The 19,988-nt window shown below is 38.2% G+C and overlaps 2 protein-coding genes across 2 annotated transcripts in view; both read right to left on the bottom strand.

Annotated features, from left to right (window-relative positions):
- SLC26A7 (solute carrier family 26 member 7) overlaps nucleotides 1-11,894 on the bottom strand; it is a 175,213-nt gene extending 163,319 nt beyond the window's left edge. Inside the window, exon 1 of the mRNA XM_034668291.1 lies at nucleotides 11,793-11,894. The gene's annotated coding sequence lies outside the window, so the exon portion shown is untranslated. The remainder of the gene's footprint in view (nucleotides 1-11,792) is intronic.
- LRRC69 (leucine rich repeat containing 69) overlaps nucleotides 1-19,988 on the bottom strand; it is a 94,058-nt gene that overhangs the window by 10,350 nt on the left and 63,720 nt on the right. Inside the window, exons 2-3 of the mRNA XM_034668294.1 lie at nucleotides 11,793-11,894; nucleotides 5,313-5,492 (exon numbers count right to left, since the gene is read on the bottom strand). Of these exons, the coding sequence (XP_034524185.1) occupies nucleotides 5,313-5,492; nucleotides 11,793-11,894 (282 nt within the window). The remainder of the gene's footprint in view (nucleotides 1-5,312; nucleotides 5,493-11,792; nucleotides 11,895-19,988) is intronic.

Raw genomic sequence — 19,988 nt, 5'->3', positions numbered from 1 at the left:
AGCCCATAGTAGAGTAAGGGAATAGCCAAATTATCTCGCCCAGAGAATAGTGTGGTAGAAAAGGACCAGAGGACAAAGGGACTCCACGGTCAGAACTAGAAGGGACAGGGCACAGAAGAGATAAGCAGAATTCAATGGGAAGTGGGCAACTCAGCAGACTCCGTCATGAAGGTAGGACCACATCTGAGATCTTGACAGGATGGCCATATACTTTGGAGGATGCCCACATGGGACACCACTCAAGAGCTCCAAAAGTTAGATCATACAGCAAGAAAGGGAGGAGAAGGGAATCCTGAATGGTCAAGATAATGTCTTAAATGACCAAAAACATCCTAAAACTAACACATAAACTTGGAATTAACTAAAATAAGTTTTCCAATAGAATGAGGGCCCAAATAGAAGATAAGTTCAGCAGAAGAAAAAGAAAATCCTATTTCTCACACATCTGTGTTTTATAGTTAGAAAATCTGTGCTCGCACTACCTGATTTTGGCCCTCACTACCTCCCTGACTATATTTTCTCATTTTCCTTTGCTGACTCATGCTTTTATTCACCCTTTTGATATCATCATCCTCAAGGGTTCTGTCCTTCTGACCTTTTTTTTTAAGATTTTATTTATTTATTTGACAAAGAGAGAGGCAGCGAGAGAGGGAACACAAGCAGGGGGAGTGGGAGAGGGAGAAGCAGGTTTCCCACTAAGCAGGGAGCCGGATGCGGGGCTCAATCCCAGAATACTGGGATCATGACCTGAGCCAAAGGCAGACACCCAACGACTAAGCCACCCAGGCACCCCTCCTTCTGACATTCTGACCTCACCATATAAGTCTCCTTGAGCAATCTGTATTCCCCTGGCTTCGAATATCTCACCAAAAAAAATAAATAAATAAAAAATAAAATCTCATCTTGCTACTCCATTGCTTCAACAACTATAAGTAGATGTTATGGGCTGAAACGTCCCTCACAAATTCATATGTTGAAATCTTAACCCCCAGTACCTCCAAATGTGACTATATTTGGAGATAGGATCCTTAAAGTGGTTATTATGTTAAAATGAGGTCATTATGGTGGGCCCTAATTCAATGTGACTGTGTGCTTTTAAGAAGAGGAAATTTGGACACAGACATGTACAAAGGGAAGATTACGTGAACACACTGAGAAGATGGCCATCTATGAGCCAAGGAGAGAAGCCACAAAAGAGTCCAAGCCTTCTGATACCTTGGTCTCATACTTCTAACCTCCAGAAATGTGAGAAAATAAATTTCTGTTGTTTAAGCCGCTCAGCCTGAGGCACTTTGTGATGGCAGCTGTCACAAACTGTAACAAACCAATATAGTAGCTTCAAACCTAAGTTCAAACTTCACACACAAGAGCTATCCTGATATCACACCTGCTTCTCTCTCTAACCTCATCTCTCATCTCTGTAAGTTTCCTGCACTCTTTGTGTAATTTACTTGCACAATGTTACCTTTGCATGGGCAGTTCCCTTACCAAAAATGCCTGCCCATTGGTTCTTTATTCTAATACCTTCCTATCACTCAAAGCACATTTATAAACAATGCTTATTAAAATAATTTTAACATGTATTATGTATTCAAGTACCAAGATTAATCATTGTGCTAGGCCCCAGGGATAGAGAGAGAATGTCCCCATTTAAAGGAGATGACTTCTCATAGCACCCTATGCACTCCTCCATCACTGTACTTACACAAGAATGTAATAATTCTTTCTTTTCTGAAGGCCTTAATTTTTTAAAAATCTATGCTATTAAGTATCTACTATGCACTAGTGTGCACCTACTGTGCTAAGCACCATCCATGTAGTACCTCGTGTATCATTCATCTCAGCCCTGTGAGATATGTACTATTATTACTATTGCAATTTTACAAAGGCAAGTTTAGCCTCAAAGAGGAAATTAAGATGACGCAGGTGGTTAAGTGGCAGGGCTGGTCATCAAGCCTAATTTGTCAGATTCCAATCACCTTCTTATACACTTCTCCTCGGAATGTGTAAGTTCCTGTGAGGCAGGAGCTCTGTATTCCCAGTCCTTGGTAAAGTACCCGACACACAGTAGGAAAAAAAATTGATGAGTTTGAGTAGATAAATAAATGATGACAGAATAAGGCTTTTTAACATGAATGCCTTAAATTCAGTTGAAGCAAATGAGAAATAACTGGGTTGAAAAGCATAGGAAAGATGGTCCACCATGTCTGGCTAAGAGCAAGGAATCACATACATGGGGGGTTCTGTCCGCAGAGCCTCTACTCAGAAGCTTTGTGAACTGGGCCAAAGTACTTTGCTCCTCTGCAACTTGGATTTATCACTGGTGTCATGAGGTTATTTTGTACATTAATTGTGGTATGTCACGGCAACATGCTTAGCATGATATGAGACACAGTACCAAATAAGTGTTGGATGCAGTTACTATCACTAGGTTGCAACTTCTCTACTTGAACTGAGACTAGCAGCTCATCAGATGAATTTAAGAAAAAATCTATTAGAGCAAGAACATCTTTTCCAAGAAAGACTGAAAGATGTTCATTGGGGAAAAAATGAAAAATGGCAACTTCTCCAAGGTGTTTGTGTCATGACAGTGAAAAGCAGAGTGTTGTGACAATTTTACCAAGTAATATGGCATTTGTTATACTCATTAAATGTCTCTTGAATGTAACAATCAATTCCAGCTGGTAATGTGAACAATTCACAGATAGGTTACATAAGCAATCATGATTACAGATTTACTCCCATCTTGAGAACCAACATACATTTCTATTTTCATTTTTACACTGATGATCTCTCTTGTCTTGGTATTTCACATCCAGCTGGTTTTGACTTTGAAATTTCTCTTCAACCATTATTTTACCTTAACATTAGCCGTCACTGGCAGCAACCCTGCCAGATTTTTCTCTAAGACACATTTGATATATTAATAACCAAATAGCATGGAAGAGCTGGTTTTCAAATCCAGATCTTGTGATTCATCAGCCTTTCTCAGAAATAAAATATGTACCAAGCACTGTGCTAAGCTCTCTATATTCTTACCACTCCTGTTCAACAGAGTCCTGAAAATCCTAGCCACACCAGTCAGGCTAGAAAATGAAATAAAGGGCACCCTAATAGAAAAGAAAGCGGTAAAATTGTCTTTGTTTGCAAATGCTATATTATGTAGAGGAAATACTAAGACTCCTCCAAAAACCTGCTAGCACTAATCAACAAATTCAGTAAAGTGAACATACAAAAAACAGTCGTGTTTCTGTACACCAACAACAAAACATCTGAAAAAGAAATAAAGGAAGCAATTTCATTCACCAGCACATCAAAAACAATTAAGTTCTTAGAACTAAATGTAACCAAGGAGGTGAAAGTTCTTTACATTGAAAACTACAAGACTTTGATGAAAGAAACTGAAGGTACAAACAAACGGGAAGATATCCTATGTTCATTGATCAGAAGAATTAATGTTGTCAAAATGTCCATATTACCCGAAGCCATCTATAAATTATTTAATGCAATCCCTATGAAAATTCCAATGACATTTTTCACAGAAATAGAAAAATAACAACCTTAAAATTTGTATGAAGCCACAAAAGACCCCTAATGGCCAAAGGAATCCCCCCCAAAAAAGAACAAAGCTGGTTGCATCACACTTTCTGATTTCAAACTATATTACAAAGCTTACAGTAATCAAAACAGTACAGTACCGGCATAAAAACAGACACTTAGGCCAATGGAACAAAATCTAGACCCCAGAAATAAACCTTCACATATATGGTCAACTAATGTTTGACAAGCAAGCAAGAATACTCAATACAGAAGGGATAGTGTCTTCAATACTGTTGGGAAAACTGGATAATTACTTGTAGAAGAATGAAATTGGACCCCTATCTTACACCATTCATAAAAATAAAGTCAAAATGGACGAAATATTTAAATTTAAGAATTGAAACCGTAAAACTCCAAGAAAAACACATAAGGGAAAAACCTCCTTTTTACCCTGGTCTTGGCAGTGATTTCCCAGATACGACACCAAAAACACGACAAAAGGAAAAATAAATAAGTGGGACTACACCAAACTAAAAAGCTTCTGCACAGCAAAAGAAACTCAGTGAAATGAAAAGGCAACCTGATACAAAATGAGAGGAAATATTTATGTTATATATCTGATAAAGGGCTAATACCAAAATAAATAAAAAACTCATATAACTCAACAGCAAAAAAAATTAATAACCTAATTACAAAATGGGCAGAGGAACCGAATAGACATTTTTTTCAAAGAAGAAACATACAAATGGACAAAAGGTACATGAAAAGGTGCTCAACATCACTAATCATCAGGGAAATGCAATCGAAACCATAATGAGGTATCACTTCAACAGTCACAATAGCTATCATTAAAATGACAAGAGATAAGTGTTGGCAAGTATATGGGAAAAAAATAACTCTAGTGCACTGCTGGTGGGAGTGCAAATTAGTACAACCACTATGAAAAACAGTATACATGTTCTTCAAAAAATAATAAAACTACCATATGATCCAGCAATCCCAGCTCTGAGAATATATCTAAAGAAACTGAAATTCATTATCTCAGAGAGATGTCTGCACTCTCATATTCATCACAGTACTACTCATGATGGTGAGTACAAGACATGGAAACAGCCTAAGTGTCTGTCAGTAGACGAATGGATAAAAAAGATGTCCACACACACACAGGAGAATATTATTCAGCAATGAGAAAGGAAATCCTGCTATTTGCTACAACTTGGATGGATCTTGAGGACATTGTTCTAAGTGAAGTCAGAGAGAGAAAAATACTTTATAATAGCATTGAAAATATAATATCACTTATAATATCTAAAAAAGACAAACTCAGAGATACAGTAAAGTAGTAAAGTGGTGGTTGGTTGGGGTGAGAGAAATGGGGAGATATTGGTCAAGGGTACAAACTTCAAGTTATAAGATTAACAAGTCTAGAGATCAATGCAGAGTGGTAAGTACAGTTAATAATACTGTTTCATATACTTGAATGCTGCTAATTTAGTAAATTTTAGGTGTTCTCACCACAAAAAAGAAATAACTATGGTGATAATCATTTTGCAATTTATAAATGTACCAAACCAACATGTCTTATGTAAACCTTAACCTTATACACTGTTATGTGTCAATTACATCTTAATAATGCTCAATAAAAAACATTATACTCTTACAGAAGTCAATTCTTAGATAAAAATCTAGTTAATATTGGTTGACTTAGATAAAGACAAAGAATAAGAGAAGGTCTTAGGCTCTATTCACACAAAAGACTCTATTCCATTTACCTTTGGTGGAGGAACAAATTCAACACATTCCAGCCATATTGTTAAAAAGTACTTTCCACATATTGCGCATTTTCTTCTCTGAGAGATTATGTTCCTGACCTGTGGGTGCTGTTCTATGACGTGCATTATGAAAGGATTCTTTCCTGCTAGCTCATTCATTATAAATCTTGATGTTATTTCCTAGATTAAAACAATACGGTTCCTCAGGTTATTTTTTAAGATAACTATTTTATATAACAATGATTCTCATTTCACTAATTTACATTTTTGGCCTATTTCTCACAGTTTCTGTTAACTTTCCATAATATTTATATATATAACAAATTACATTGCTAGTGACTGACATTATAAATTAGTTTTCAATAAGAAAAGCAAGTTACTTCCATTTCAATATTTCTATGTCTCTTAAATACAGGAATCCAAATTATTAAAAATTTACATCATTAAAGTTTAGGTTCAAATTTTGTACCTCTCATTAAAATAAGTAAAGACTGTACAAATATTCAGACTGGACTCAAAAATTGAGTCTGTCCTATTTACTAACGTCTAAATCCTTACTACTTAAACTGTGAGTCATGGACCAATAGAATCTGCATCACCTCAAATCCTATTAGAAATGCAGATTTCCTGGGGTGCCTGGGTGGCTCCGTTCGTTAAGCTTCCAACACCTGATTTTGGCTCAGGTCATGATCTCAGGGTCCTGAGATTGAGCCCCGTACCAGGTTCCGCACTCAGCAGGGAGTCTGCTTCTCTCCTCCCTCTCCCTCTGCCCTTTCTCCCAGCTGTCTCTCTCCCTCTCCCTCCCTCTCTCTCTCTCTAACAAATAAATAAAATCTTTAAAAAAGAAGAAGAAAGAAATGCAGACTTCCAGCTGCACTCCAGACCTACTGAACCAGAATCTGCCATTTGAAAAGGTTCCCCAGGTAATCACTATGGCTGCTGAACTTCGAGAGGCACTGGTCTAAGTTACCCACTGCAGTGAGAACCTGAATAGAGTCATATTGATAAAGAGTACTGATTTCTATTGCCCAAATCTCTGAATTCAATCTGTATTAAACCTATCCACCCAGCCATGTCCAGAAACTTCACTTTAGGTAATAATTATAATATTAAATAATTAACAAAAGGGGTGGTGAGAAAATAGAAGCTGGCTTTTACCATGACCGCCAACAATATCATCATCTTAAAGTAAAACACTATATAATACATAAAATTAAATCTTCACTGATGAAGCAAACAAAATAAACATTTTATTTACTCCATTAAATGAGCCTCGTTGTGTGTGCTGGAAGCATGGAAGTCCCATGTAAATGTCACAAAAACACTGCATGAATTTTAATGGTTTATGGGACCATTTTTTTTTTCTGGCCAAAGTGAAAGATTACCCTCTGGTATTAAGTTAGCCCACATCAAGGTCTAATAGGGATCTTTGGGAATACATACATACATACATATATGTACAGATATAATCTTCACTCATTCACCCCAATCAAAATAACAATAAAATTCTGTAAATTGTTGTCTCCCTGTTCCTTATTACTCTATCCCTTCCATTTACCAAGCATCTGAGAAAACTGCCTTTCTACAGCAAACAGCCTGAAGCTTGGGTTCCTTAAATGTCTCATCCTTCAACAGCACAACCTCCTACCTACTTCAGCTCTTTCTCCTGGATGGTTACATAAGAAGGTCATCCTTTCTGAAAAATTACTCTTTCACACTAATATCACCAAGACTCCTAAATTAGATGTCCATTATCAAATCCTTTTCAACTACTTACACAGAGCAGTGTTTGTGACTCAGAATGAAATACTGATTTTAGAGGTAAGGTTTTAGCTACCAGATCTCAAGGGCTAGGTCTCACAATAAAGCAGAAAACGAATAAATAAGGATTCACTCCCAAAACAGCAGATGGTAGAAAAATGTGCTGAAATACATGGGACCTATAAATAGGCCACAATTCATAGAGTTCACTTTTTCCATTTATGGTTTCTGGAACCAAGCATGTTTGTTGCACTTGAGATGTCTCTTGACAACTCTTACATTACCCATTAATTATGTTCTTCTCCTAATTGCAGCCAATATGTTACTTTGGAAGAATAACATATACCACCGAAACGTGAAGTTATGACTTGGAACTGCTAGTATATGTAAAGTAAGATGCTATTAGCCGACCAATAGCATCTTTTAGGACACCTCTTAAAGATACAGGCAGTGAAGTTTTTGAGAACATACAACTTGATAATGGCCTAATTCTAATGTTATTTAAAAGTCAAAAAATCTTTTATGAACAAATAAATTGTTCCGTCTGAACAGTTTATATGCTATTTTGTTAGAATATTTGTTAGCTAACTATGCGTATGTCAGAGATTATTCCTATCTCAAACCATCATATATCAAAATCAGTTTCAGCTGAATTTTTATTTTTCCTTACATACAACTAAGTTGAATTTTTAAATTATCCATATACAAATTATATTTTTATAAATATTAAAAATTATAAAATGTAACAACAATTATGAAGCCTTATGACCAGCACTAAAACATCATCAAGAGGAAGGATTCTTAGAGCCAGACAGATAAATAGATACAAATCCTAGCTCTACAACTTATTAGCAGTGTGACCCTATCTGAGCAAGTCCCTATTAATTTCTCTAATCTTATATACCACACTTGTAAAATAGGGATTTTTTTCTAATACGATCACACAGAATTCAGATAATTAAATTAGATAATGCGGAAAAAACTCTTAGCATCTACCGGTGCAGTATGTTTTGGTTAATATTTTGTTATAATCTGGTCATAAACATTAAATTTTAGCTCATAAATCTCTGAGGTGAAGAAAGGTTTTTAAAAATCTTAACGAAGGCATAGCCTAAATCAAAGCTCTACAAGTCTTTGACAGGTCAAGTAGTTTAAATCAGGGGTACCTGGCTAGCTTATTTGGTGGAGCATATGACTCTTGATCTTAGGGTTGTGAGTCTGAGCCCCACACTGGGTGCTGAGATTACTTTAAAAAATTAAAAATCATAACAATATTTTTTTAAAATAGTTTATATCAGTAATGTTACCCAAATATCCACTAGAAATGAATTTTATTTTAAGTACAAATATGAAATGTATAAGTTTGGCACCTTCCTAAGAAAAATCTTCGAGATACTTTCAAAAATATCCAAATCATTAATAGAAGTAAAATCACTATTTCCACTAAGTACAATTGACCCTTTTGAACAACATGGGTTTGAACTGTGGACTCATCTATCAATGGACACTTGGGCTGCTTCCATAATTTGGCGATTGTAAATAATGCTGCAATAAACATAGGGGTGCACGCATGTCTTTGATTTAGTGTTTTTGTAGTCTTTAGGTAAATACCCAGCAGTAGACTTACTAGATTTTCATTTTTTGAGGAACCTCCATATTGTTTTCCATAGTGGTTGCACCTGTTTGCATTCCCATCAACAGTGCACAGGGTTCTTTTTCCTCCACATCCTCACCAACACATGTTGCTTCTTGTGTTTATTTTAGACATTCTGATAGGAGTGAGGGAATATCTCATTGTGGTTTGGGTTTGCATTTCCCTGATGATTAGTGATGTTGAGCATTTTTTCATTTGTTCTTGGCCATCTGTATGTCTTCTTTGGGAAAATGTCTGTTCCTATCTTCTGCCCATTTTTAATTGGAGTATTTGCTCTTTTGGTGTTGAGTTGTATAAGTTCTTTATATTTTTGGGATATCAACCCCTTATCAGATATATTGTTTGCAAATATCTTCTCCCATTTAGTAGGTTGTGTTTTTGTTTCGTTGATTGTTTCTTTTGCTGTACAGAAGCTTTTTATTTTGATGTAGTCCCAATAGTTCAATTGTCCTTTTGTTTCCTTGACTCAGGAGACATATTTAGGAAAAAAGTCAGAGAAATTACTGCCTGTGCTCTCCTCTAGGACTTATATGACTCATGTCTCACATTTAGGTCTTTAACCCATTTTCAGTTTATTTTTACGTATGGTGTAAGAAAGCGGTCCAGTTTCAATCTTTTGCATGCAGTTATCCACTTCTCCCAACACCACTTGTTAAAGAGACTGTCTTTTTCCAATTATATTCTTGCCTCTTTTCTTGTAGATTAATTGACCATGGGTTTATTTCTGGGCTCTCTATTCTGTTCCACTGATCTATGTGTCTATTTTTGTGCCAGTACCATACTGCTTTGATTACTACATCTTTGTAGTAAAACTTGAGATCTGGAATTGAGATTCCACCTGTTTTGTTCTTTTTTAAGATTGTTTGGGCTACTTGGGGTCTTTTGTGGTTTCATACAAATTTTAGGATCATTTATTCTAGTTCTGTGAAAGACACTTTTGATATTTTGATAGGGACTGCATTAAATCTGTAGATTGTTTTGGGTAGTAAGGCCAATTTAACAATATTCATTTTCCCAATCTATGAGCATGGACTCTCTTTCCATTTGTTTATGTCATCTTCAATTTATTTCATCAATGTTCTACAGTTTTCACAGGACAGGTCTTCACCTTTTTGGTAAAGTTCATTCCTAGGTATTTTATTATTTTTGGTGCAATTATAAATAAAACTGTTTACTTAATTTCCCTTTCCGCTGTTTTGTTATTAGTGTATAGAAATGCAACAGATTTCTGTATATTGATTTTGTATCGTGTGAGTTTACTAAATTCATTTATCAGTTATAGTAGTTTTTTATAGTCTCCTGCTCTTGCAGGTAGTGGCCTTATGAAGGAGAGATCCTGTGGTGTCCTATAGTATAATGTCCCCTGTTCATCAAAATCTGGAGTTTCAGGGGTGTCTCCTATGTGAGTTGTGTCTGCCATACTGTTGTGGCTAAGCTGTACTTGTCTCAGTCCAGTTGTCAGCAATGGCTCACTTTCCCTGCTGGCAGGGTTTGTTTTCTCTGTTGTTAATGGGCCAATCTGGGGCTGCCCTGGGCCTGAGTTGGGTCAGACCAGGCGTTTGTTAGAGCTGCATAACACCAAACTGCAGGGCAATCTCCCTGTGTTGTACCCCAGTGTTGGGCGGGAGCTTTCATTGATGGGTGATGTCTGTAGTTAGACCAGATGTTTGCCCTCAGCCCACTGCTGGGGCTGCAGTTTAACTGGTATGTGTGGTTATCTCCCACTCTCCCCAGGACAGGAGTCACTTTGGAATGGTGCTGGCCCCTACTGCGGCTGCCTGTACAATGCCATGCTTGCGGCATAGCTTTGGACTCTTGTGGGGGGGCAGGTTGGAGGGGTCTCCTCAACAGGGGAATGCAAGGGCAAGGCACATAGTATCAGCAAGTTTTGGGCAGGTCTACTGTGGGAGGGGACCTGTAGCCAATTTGGAAAACTCCTGGGGAGGCCAGGGTTGGAGGGAGGGAGTGTGCAGAGGAGCCTGGGTATGGAGTACACTTTTAGCAAGCTATGTGGAGCGATCACACTCTGCTGGTTCCTGCAAGTGTTTGTGTATCTAGGCTGGTGGTGTGAGTGGGAAATAGAGCCTTCCAGTGCTTTTGTTCTTAGAGAAGTCTCCCAAAGATCCCTGCCCCTCCTGCACAAGCTCTGAGATAATAAACAAATATCTCTCCCATACACCAAGTGTTTTTCAAACTGCAGCTTCTATGCTGTATCACTGGGGCTGTTAGGCTGTCTCTTTAAGGGTGGGGACTCAGTTTTCTTTTTTTTTTTTTAATTTTTATTTATTCGACAGAGATAGAGACAGCCAGTGAGAGAGGGAACACAAGCAGGGGGAGTGGGAGAGGAAGAAAGCAGGCTCACAGCAGAGGAGCCTGACGTGGGGCTTGATCCCAGAACGCCGGGATCACGCCCTGAGCCAAAGGCAGACGCTTAACCGCTGTGCCACCCAGGCGCCCCAAGGGACTCAGTTTTCTATCACCCTTTGGCTTTCCCAGAGCCAAGCTGCTGATTTTTAAAATTCCAGGTATTAAGCCCCACTGATTATAAAAACACACAATGTGCCGAAACAAAACAAAAATTTTAAAAACTCACAATGTTAAGCCCCTTTGGTTTTCAAGGATAATGAATTTTTTCCATACAGTACAGTGCTGTACATCTATTTTTTTCTTCTTTATGATATTTCTTAACATCTTCTTTTCTCTAGCTTTCTTTATTGTAAGACTATTGTGCGTAAGACATATGTACATTAATACCTGTTATGTGTTAATATATTAATCAACTATTTATGTTATTGGTAAGGCTTTCAGCAACAGCAGGCTATTAGTAGTTAAGTTTTGGTGGAATCAAAAGTTACACATGGATTTGACTGCATGGTCACTCTGGAAATCAGGATTACATTGGATTCTGTAAGCAAATCAACGAGATTATGTCTAGGATCCACACTGCCAATGGACTAGGATTGCACTGATCCTTTGCTGGCTTGCAAGATTGCTTTAAAGAAAACTCTTCAGAACTTAAATCGTGGCTTTTGCTTAAACACCTGTGTAAATGCATAAGGCTTCACCTGTAGACTCCAGGCGTCCTCTTGTTGCACAGCATTAACGGGCTGCTTCAGGAACAGTGGGTTTGCTTCACAGTAGAATTCCTTCAGCTTCAGATTCTGAAACTTTCAAAACAAAATAAAAAGTTCATTGCATGATAAAGTAACAAACTTCACTTTTGAGGCTACATCTTACTTTATTTAGGACTTACATCCCATGCTAGCATTTTAACAGTAGGACATAGCCTAGTTGTTAAAAGCATGAGAGTCTTCATGCTGGCATGGATGGCAATGACCTTAGAGGTCCCTGGTGGCACCCCCCATCCTAGACAACTGCGAAAACTTGTTCAGGATAATAGGGCTGATTAGTAACAGAATACGGGTTAGTTAATTAATCAAACGCAGGGAACATTTTGCAAATAATGTACTTGTTAGAAAACCAAGTATGATGAAAAATAACATTCTAATATACACTAAAATCCAGCTCGCAAAGACTGTGAGCCATGATCCATTCACGTTCAGTGAGAAAGGTAAGAGAAACAAAAGAAAATAAAAATGTTCTCACTATAACCTATTGTGCACAGTGAAAATTAAAAAAGGAGAACAAATTTCCCAAAGATATTTAATCTTCTATGAAGAAAACCTAAATTGTCTGCCATTTGAGTCTACCATTTTAGTAGAAAAATAAGGGATTCTCTCATATTAATAGTGTGGTTTGTTTCCCAGGAACTCATGTGTTTTCAAAGTCAAATTCATTTAGATGATTACTTTTCTGAGCCTCAGTTTCAGCTGTGAAATGGAAAAAAGAAGACCTATCTACAGTGGTGTGCTGGTAAAACAGTTCTCTGGAAATAAAAAATTTCAAAAAGCCCTGAATTGTGGCATGTTTTGATTCGTTGGTGTAAATACTGCTACCATAGCTGATTCCAGTCACCAAACACAGAGCTAGGAAGAGATGTGGAAAACTGGTTCCTGTGAGACAGGAAGAGCTGATATCATCACACTTATGGGAGAATCAGGTATTTCCCTGATTTCAGCTTAGGGTTTGATACACAGCAAGCATCATGTCACTAGGTCTCAAAAGTCTCAGGAAATTTCTACAACATAGACAACATTTTGAAATAAAATACAGAACTCGAGGCCATATTGGAATCACCTTGCCTCCTAGTCCCACAACAGACATTCTGACTTTCCTAAGGCAGTTTCCTATGTTGTCTACCATCAGGAAGCAACCTAGATAGTCGAATCCAATGTTCACCCCAAGCCAGTGCTGGGTGTGCTGAAACAAAGAAAGCACTCCCTGTGCTTAATGGAACTATCATTTTTTCCTTTCTGTCCTAAAGAACACTCCATAATTTATATCAAAACTCATAGCCCTTTTTCAAAACAGATACAAACTTGAATACCTTGCTATATGTAAATATCATTGACATATATGAGTCTCATTTCAAATTTGACCATGGTCCAAAGGGCATACATTTCTCTTTAGGGGTTATGCTTCTCTTCCTTCAAATCCTGTCACCACACTTCCATCATACAAGGTAATGAGTTACTTGGTTTGCTAACTTGCTACACGAAATATTTCAGAAAGAAGTTATTCTCATGAAAGGACATTAATTAATGAAATTCACTAGCATGTGTTTTGCAGTACGTAAGTTTCAATAAGCTGAAGTCACACAATCTCTCGATGTCCACTCTGAATATTCCCCAGAAAAACATTTTTTATACCCTCTCTCTATGTGCACTACTGGGTTTCCAGTCAGCCTTGTTTCCTATTTTTGGCCATTGTGGTGACTCCAATAGCACAATCAGCTACAGCCTCTTCTATTTAATAAAATGTTGTTACAGCTTTTCAGAGTCTCTGCACCTGCCTACTCAAACAAGAGTTATGAGTTTTATCTCAACTGGAAAAATTTTGCCCCTCCCCCATAATAGAAATTTACAGACATTTTTGCTTGTCATAACTGGGGACAGCAGAGTATTAATGGCGTCTAAGTAGTAAAGAGCAGGGACACTGCTAAACTTCCTACAATGGACAAGACAGCCCCCACAAAGAATTATCAGGCCCCAAACAGTGTTGAAGTTGGAAAACTGATATAGAGGCAAAAAAATCATAAATATTCACTCATCTGTTGTATCTGGAGAGGGGATTCGCAGCTATAGGGAAATGAAGGTTCAAATGAGGGGCTTTATTTTTTTAAGATGAAGATCACTTGAGCACGTAGAAGGTAAGTGCCAACACAGAGATTGATATAAAGGAGATAAAAGGATAACTGAAATAGAAATGATCAGATGAACACAGAACGACCTTTGAATACTAACATCTTTGAATTATTTCCTCTTCTGTGGCCAGAAGAAAGGAAGTATAAATGCAGGCAGGGATGCGTTTGAAGTTGTGGGCTTGGATCATTGAAGGAGTCAGACATGATCCCTTCAATTTTGTATCTAAAATAGTAAGACCATCTGTCAACTGAGTTGTGAAGCAAAGTCTCACTGTGGAAGGAGGCGGAAAGAAGGTGGTGAAAGTTTAGAATGTGCTACAGTTTTCTGAAGACAAACCTGGCCAGGGACAAGCAAAAATATTTTACTGAGGTGCCGATGGAATACCAGAATCCACACATTTGTGGTGAACCCTGTCTACCTATTGTGTGCTTCTGTTTAGCACCCAGCAGCCCAGATCCAACACTGAGAGTCAGAAAGCAAGGGACCAGCACACTGCATGTATTAAAAAGTAAATGTTTTGGGGCTTTATGGTCTAAACTAGATAGAAAAAGAAATAATAGTACAAAATTTCGATGGACCAGGAGTAAAAGGAGAAATAAAAGGATGTGTAGTGTCAATGACCAGAAAGAAAAAATACGGCTGTAAAGCAATAAGGAACTGGAAAACAGGAGGAACCGGTGCTCAAACTGCCATATTAGACTTTCATTCTTCCAACTTAGAGCAGGTGAAAATGATGACAAGATCCAAACATGAATGTGGAGGCGGTTTGCTGAAGTGCAGACTGGGAAAGCTTATTAAAATTAAGGATTAGAGGAACTTTGTGCTGAAGTCCGACCACCTTTACAAACAAACTTCCTGGGTAATGCTCTCAAGTATCTGGCTATCTATGGAACATGTCCAGCTGGAAGTCCCACAGTCACCATAAATTCCAACGTTTGAAGCTAAAGTCATGTTTCCTCCACATTTTCCTCCTTCTTTTCCCTCATCACCCACATCAAATCTGCCTCCATGCTCTGTCAATTCTACCTTCTTAAAATTTCTGGAATCTATTTTTTTTTTAAGATTTACTTATTTATTTGAGGGAGAGAAAGAGCGTGAGCAGGGGCAGAGGGAGAGGGAGAGAGAGAAACATAAGCAGGCTCCATGTTCAGTGCAGAGCCCAACACGGGACTCAGTCTCACCACCCTGAGATCACGACCTTAGCCGAAACCAAGAGTTGGATGCTCAACCGACTGTGCCACCCAGGCATCCCTGGAATCTATCCTTTATTTCCATCCCGCTCTCCCACCCACCTCCTCACTACCTCTGCAGAATCTCTTCCTATTCCCAGCTCCAGCCACTAACCCTCTGCCTTGATTAATGCCCTCACCTTATATGACTTATTACAATAGTACTCGAATTAGTCTCCATGCAAACATGTGCTGCCAAAGCTGTCTTTTAAAATGAGAATCTAATCATAATACAATCCTGCTCAACAATTTTCAATGTTCTCTTTTGTCCACGGAATAAATTCAAAAGCCCTAGTATGTCATAATTGGCTTTTCTTGGCCAGTTTCTCCAACCCTATATCCTGGTAAGCCCAACCTTCACCCTTATATGCCAGTCATCCTAAGTTACTTAGGGGTCTCACAAGAGGCCTGTGACTTACCTCAGTTATTATTCATGATGTGAGCCTTCTAATCACCCAACTCCTGGATCACCTCTTCTTCAAAATGAAAATATTATCCACCCAAGTTTCTCCGGCTTCTACCAAATGTTTCCATGTCTACTCCTTGGGCCTTATATATAAATCATACCATCTTTAATACTATGAAACAATCATTGTTGAAAAGTCTACCTTCATCTATCAGGCTTTGGTATCTTTAGGAACCACATCTTAAGTGCCTATGTAATGCAACCTCTAAATTCAGTACCTGGAACACAGCTGATGCCCAGTAAATAACTGGTAAATTAACAAATGTCTTCTCAGAAACCCCAGACACACACAGCTCTCCCTAAGAACTCAAAATTTCCAAAGGCCTTCTTCTCCAGAGGTGGTCAACTGTAACTGTTCTGCCAAAACCCCAGGGCTCAGGAACAATGTATAAATTCAGCAAGTCCTTCTGTTGCTTCAGACTAAAGTAATAAAGGAAGATCAGAAGGGTCTGGTTTAGCAAGAACATTGTTAAAGTAAACAAGGAAAAAGGAGGCTGAGATTTCATACTGACTAAATAGAACTCATAAGCAGGCTAACAGCAAATTACCATGGGCTCCTCGGGTCATGGGGTACCAGTTAGCAAGAATTAGAATTAATAAATAAGCTAAGACCCAACCTGTAAAGGGGATAAGATTTTAAGTGTGGGGCTATGGCATTCAAAAAAACATATGAACAATTCCAAAAAGGACAGAAATAAGATTTGTGACCAATGAGAAATTTAAGAAAATATATGATAAACTTCATATCTAATCAGAATTGTATAATGAGTAGGCTGATGATATCATCTGAACAAAGAAAGCCAAAAACTCTATTCTGGGAACCCTTCTCTCACACACCCTGTATGAGTGGGAGTGAAAATAGGCATAAAGTGACCTAAAGTTAGGATCCTTCGGTATCTGCTGGATACTTGTCCCTAGAGAAGACCCTTAGAAGGAGTTGAAGAGGGGAGGCCAAGAGAAAACTAGAGGGAAGGAGATTACTAAACTCCCCAGCTCTAAGCACACACACACACACACACACACACACACATGCACGCACACACACACACACCCCTTCCTCAATTCTGGCCAGGAAGAAGTGGCCAAATCCCCATATATGCGCCTTAACCTGATGGGACAGTGGCTCCCACGTCCTCTTCAAGCGTCTTGATTTAAACATCACTGTAAAAAGAACAACTGGTCTACAAGGGCTTATTTGTATCTCCTCACAATCCCCGTTCCATACCTGCTTTGGTCCCCACTTCTGTCCTCAAACCACCTGAGAACTAGCAGGGGAAGAGGCCATTGTTTCCATAGGCCATGAGGGCTCCATCCCCAACAGTGTGATCTCCTTACAACGTAAATTAGATTATATCATTCCCTGGCTCAAAACCATCCAGTGGTTCTCATCTAACTCAAGATGAAAGGCAAAGCAAAATCTTCACACTGGCCTATAGGACTCTTATGATTGGACCCTGAACTATTTTTGACTCCATCTTTGACCCCTAGCTTTCACTCTTTCACTTTCTCTATTACTCTCTCCACTCTGGAAACATTGGCTTTCTTTCTACACATTCTTCACCTCATATCTTTGCACTTCCCACTTTTTAGCACTCTGCTCTCAGGTTTGTCCATACCATTAAAATTCAGAATAAAATGGAATCTTACATTTAGCCATTTGAGAGGGAAAATGCTGATGACCCATGGATTCGAAATCCAATCAAGTTTTCGTTAATGTGCAAACAATGGAAAGGCATTCTCACATGTATGAGCTAATTACCTTAACCAAAGAAAATTCCTCAAGATAGGAAGCAGTTGAAAGAGAGTAACAAAAACCAAGAATTTGGGGAATACATTTATTTTACCTGTCAAATGCAAAAAATAAAGATTAGGAGGTGAGGAGATGGGTGAAATAGATAAAGGGGATTAAGAGTACACTTAAGGTGATGCGCATTGAGTAATGTATAGAAATGCTGAATCATTATACTATACCCCTGTAACTAGGATAACATTGTATGTTAACTATACTTCAGTAAAAATAAATGAATAAATGAAGTAGCTTCTTAGAAACATCTAAAGAAAAAAAAATTTAAATAAAAATAAACATTAGAACACCCACTGCCCAGTGTAAACAAGATTAGGGAAAACTGCTTATAAATAAACTTGCAATGTCATCAAAAAGCCTATAAGTCATTCTTTCTCTTTGTTAATTCTACTTGAAGGAATTCACCCGAAATAAATATTTGAAATAGAAACAAATATTTATACACAAAATGTGTTTCTCAGAATTACTTCAAATTTTAAAAGCTTCTCCTGGAATTCTACCAAACATTCAAAGAAGAAATAATACCTATTCTCCTAAAGCTATTTCAAAAAATTGAAACAGAAGGAAAGCTACCAAACTCATTCTATGAGGCTAATATTACCTTGATCCCCAAACCAGGCAAAGACGGCCTGAAAAAGGAGAATTACAGACCGATTTCCCTAATGANGCCTGAAAAAGGAGAATTACAGACCGATTTCCCTAATGAATATGGACGCCAAAATCCTCACCAAGATCCTTGCTAATAGAATCCAACAGTACATTAAAAGGATTATCCATCATGACCAAGTGGGATTCATACCTGGGATGCAAGCATGGTTCAACACTCGCAAATCAATCAATGTGATACATCATATCAACAAGAAAAGACTCAAGAACCATATGATCCTCTCAATTGATGCAGAAAAAGCATTTGACAAAATACAGCATCCTTTCCTGATTAAAACCCTTCAGAGTGTAGGAATAGAGGGTACATTTCTCAATCTCATAAAAGCCATCTATGAAAAGCCTACTGCAAGCATTATTCTCAATGGGGAAAAGCTGGAAGCCTTTCCCTTAAGATCAGGAACACGACAAGGATGCCCACTCTCGCCACTATTATTCAACATAGTACTAGAAGTCCTTGCAACAGCAATCAGAAGACAAAAAGGGATCAAAGGTATCCAAATCGGCAAAGAAGAAGTCAAACTGTCTCTCTTTGCAGATGACATGATACTCTATATGGAAAACCCAAAGGAATCCACTCCCAAACTATTAGAAGTTATAGAACAATTCAGTAAGGTGGCAGGATACAAAATCAATGCCCAGAAATCAGTTGCATTTCTATACACGAATAACGAGACTGAAGAAAGAGAAATTAGGGAATCCATCCCATTTACAATAACACCAAAAACCATACGTTACCTTGGAATTAACTTAACCAGAGACGTAAAGGACCTATATCCTAGAAACTATAGATCACTTTTGAAAGATATTGAGGAAGACATAAAAAGATGGAAAAATATTCCATGCTCATGGATTGGAAGAATTAACATAGTTAAAATGTCCATACTACCCAGAGCAATCTACACTTTCAATGCTATCCCGATCAAAATACCGAGGACATTTTTCAAAGAACTGGAACAAATAGTCCTTAAATTTGTATGGAANTAAAAGATAAAATGAACTTATGGGACTTTATCAGGATAAAGAGCTTCTGCACAGCCAAGGAAACAGTCAAAAAAACTAAGAGACAGCCCACGGAATGGGAGAATATATTTGCAAAGGACACCACAGATAAAGGACTGGTATCCAAGATCTACAAAGAACTTCTCAAACTCAATACACGAGAAACAAATAAACAAATCATAAAATGGGCAGAAGATATGAACAGACACTTTTCCAATGAAGACATACAAATGGCTAACAGACACATGAAAAAATGTTCAAAATCATTAGCCATCAGGGAAATTCAAATCAAAACCACACTGAGATACCACCTTACGCCAGTTAGAATGGCAAAGATAGACAAGGCAAGAAACAACAATTGTTGGAGAGGATGTGGAGAAAGGGGATCCCTCCTACATTGTTGGTGGGAATGCAAGTTGGTACAGCCACTCTGGAAAACAGTGTGGAGGTCCCTTAAAAAGTTAAAAATTGAACTACCCTATGACCCAGCCATTGCACTACTGGGTGTTTACCCCAAAGATACAGACGTAGTAAAGAGAAGGGCCATATGCACCCCAATGTTCATAGCTGCATTGTCCACAATAGCCAAATCATGGGAGGAGCCGAGACGCCCTTCAACAGATGACTGGATTAAGAAGCTGTGGTCCAGGGGCACCTGGGTGGCACAGCGGTTAAGCGTTTGCCTTCGGCTCAGGGCATGATCCCGGCGTTCTGGGATCGAGCCCCACATCAGGCTCCTCCGCTATGAGCCTGCTTCTTCCTCTCCCACTCCCCCTGCTTGTGTTCCCTCTCTCGCTGGCTGTCTCTATCTCTGTCGAATAAATAAATAAAAT

This window comes from Ailuropoda melanoleuca, chromosome 9, assembly GCF_002007445.2.
Source record: "Ailuropoda melanoleuca isolate Jingjing chromosome 9, ASM200744v2, whole genome shotgun sequence".
Taxonomy (NCBI): Eukaryota; Metazoa; Chordata; class Mammalia; order Carnivora; family Ursidae; genus Ailuropoda; species Ailuropoda melanoleuca.
This window is presented reverse-complemented; position numbering and strand designations above follow the sequence as displayed.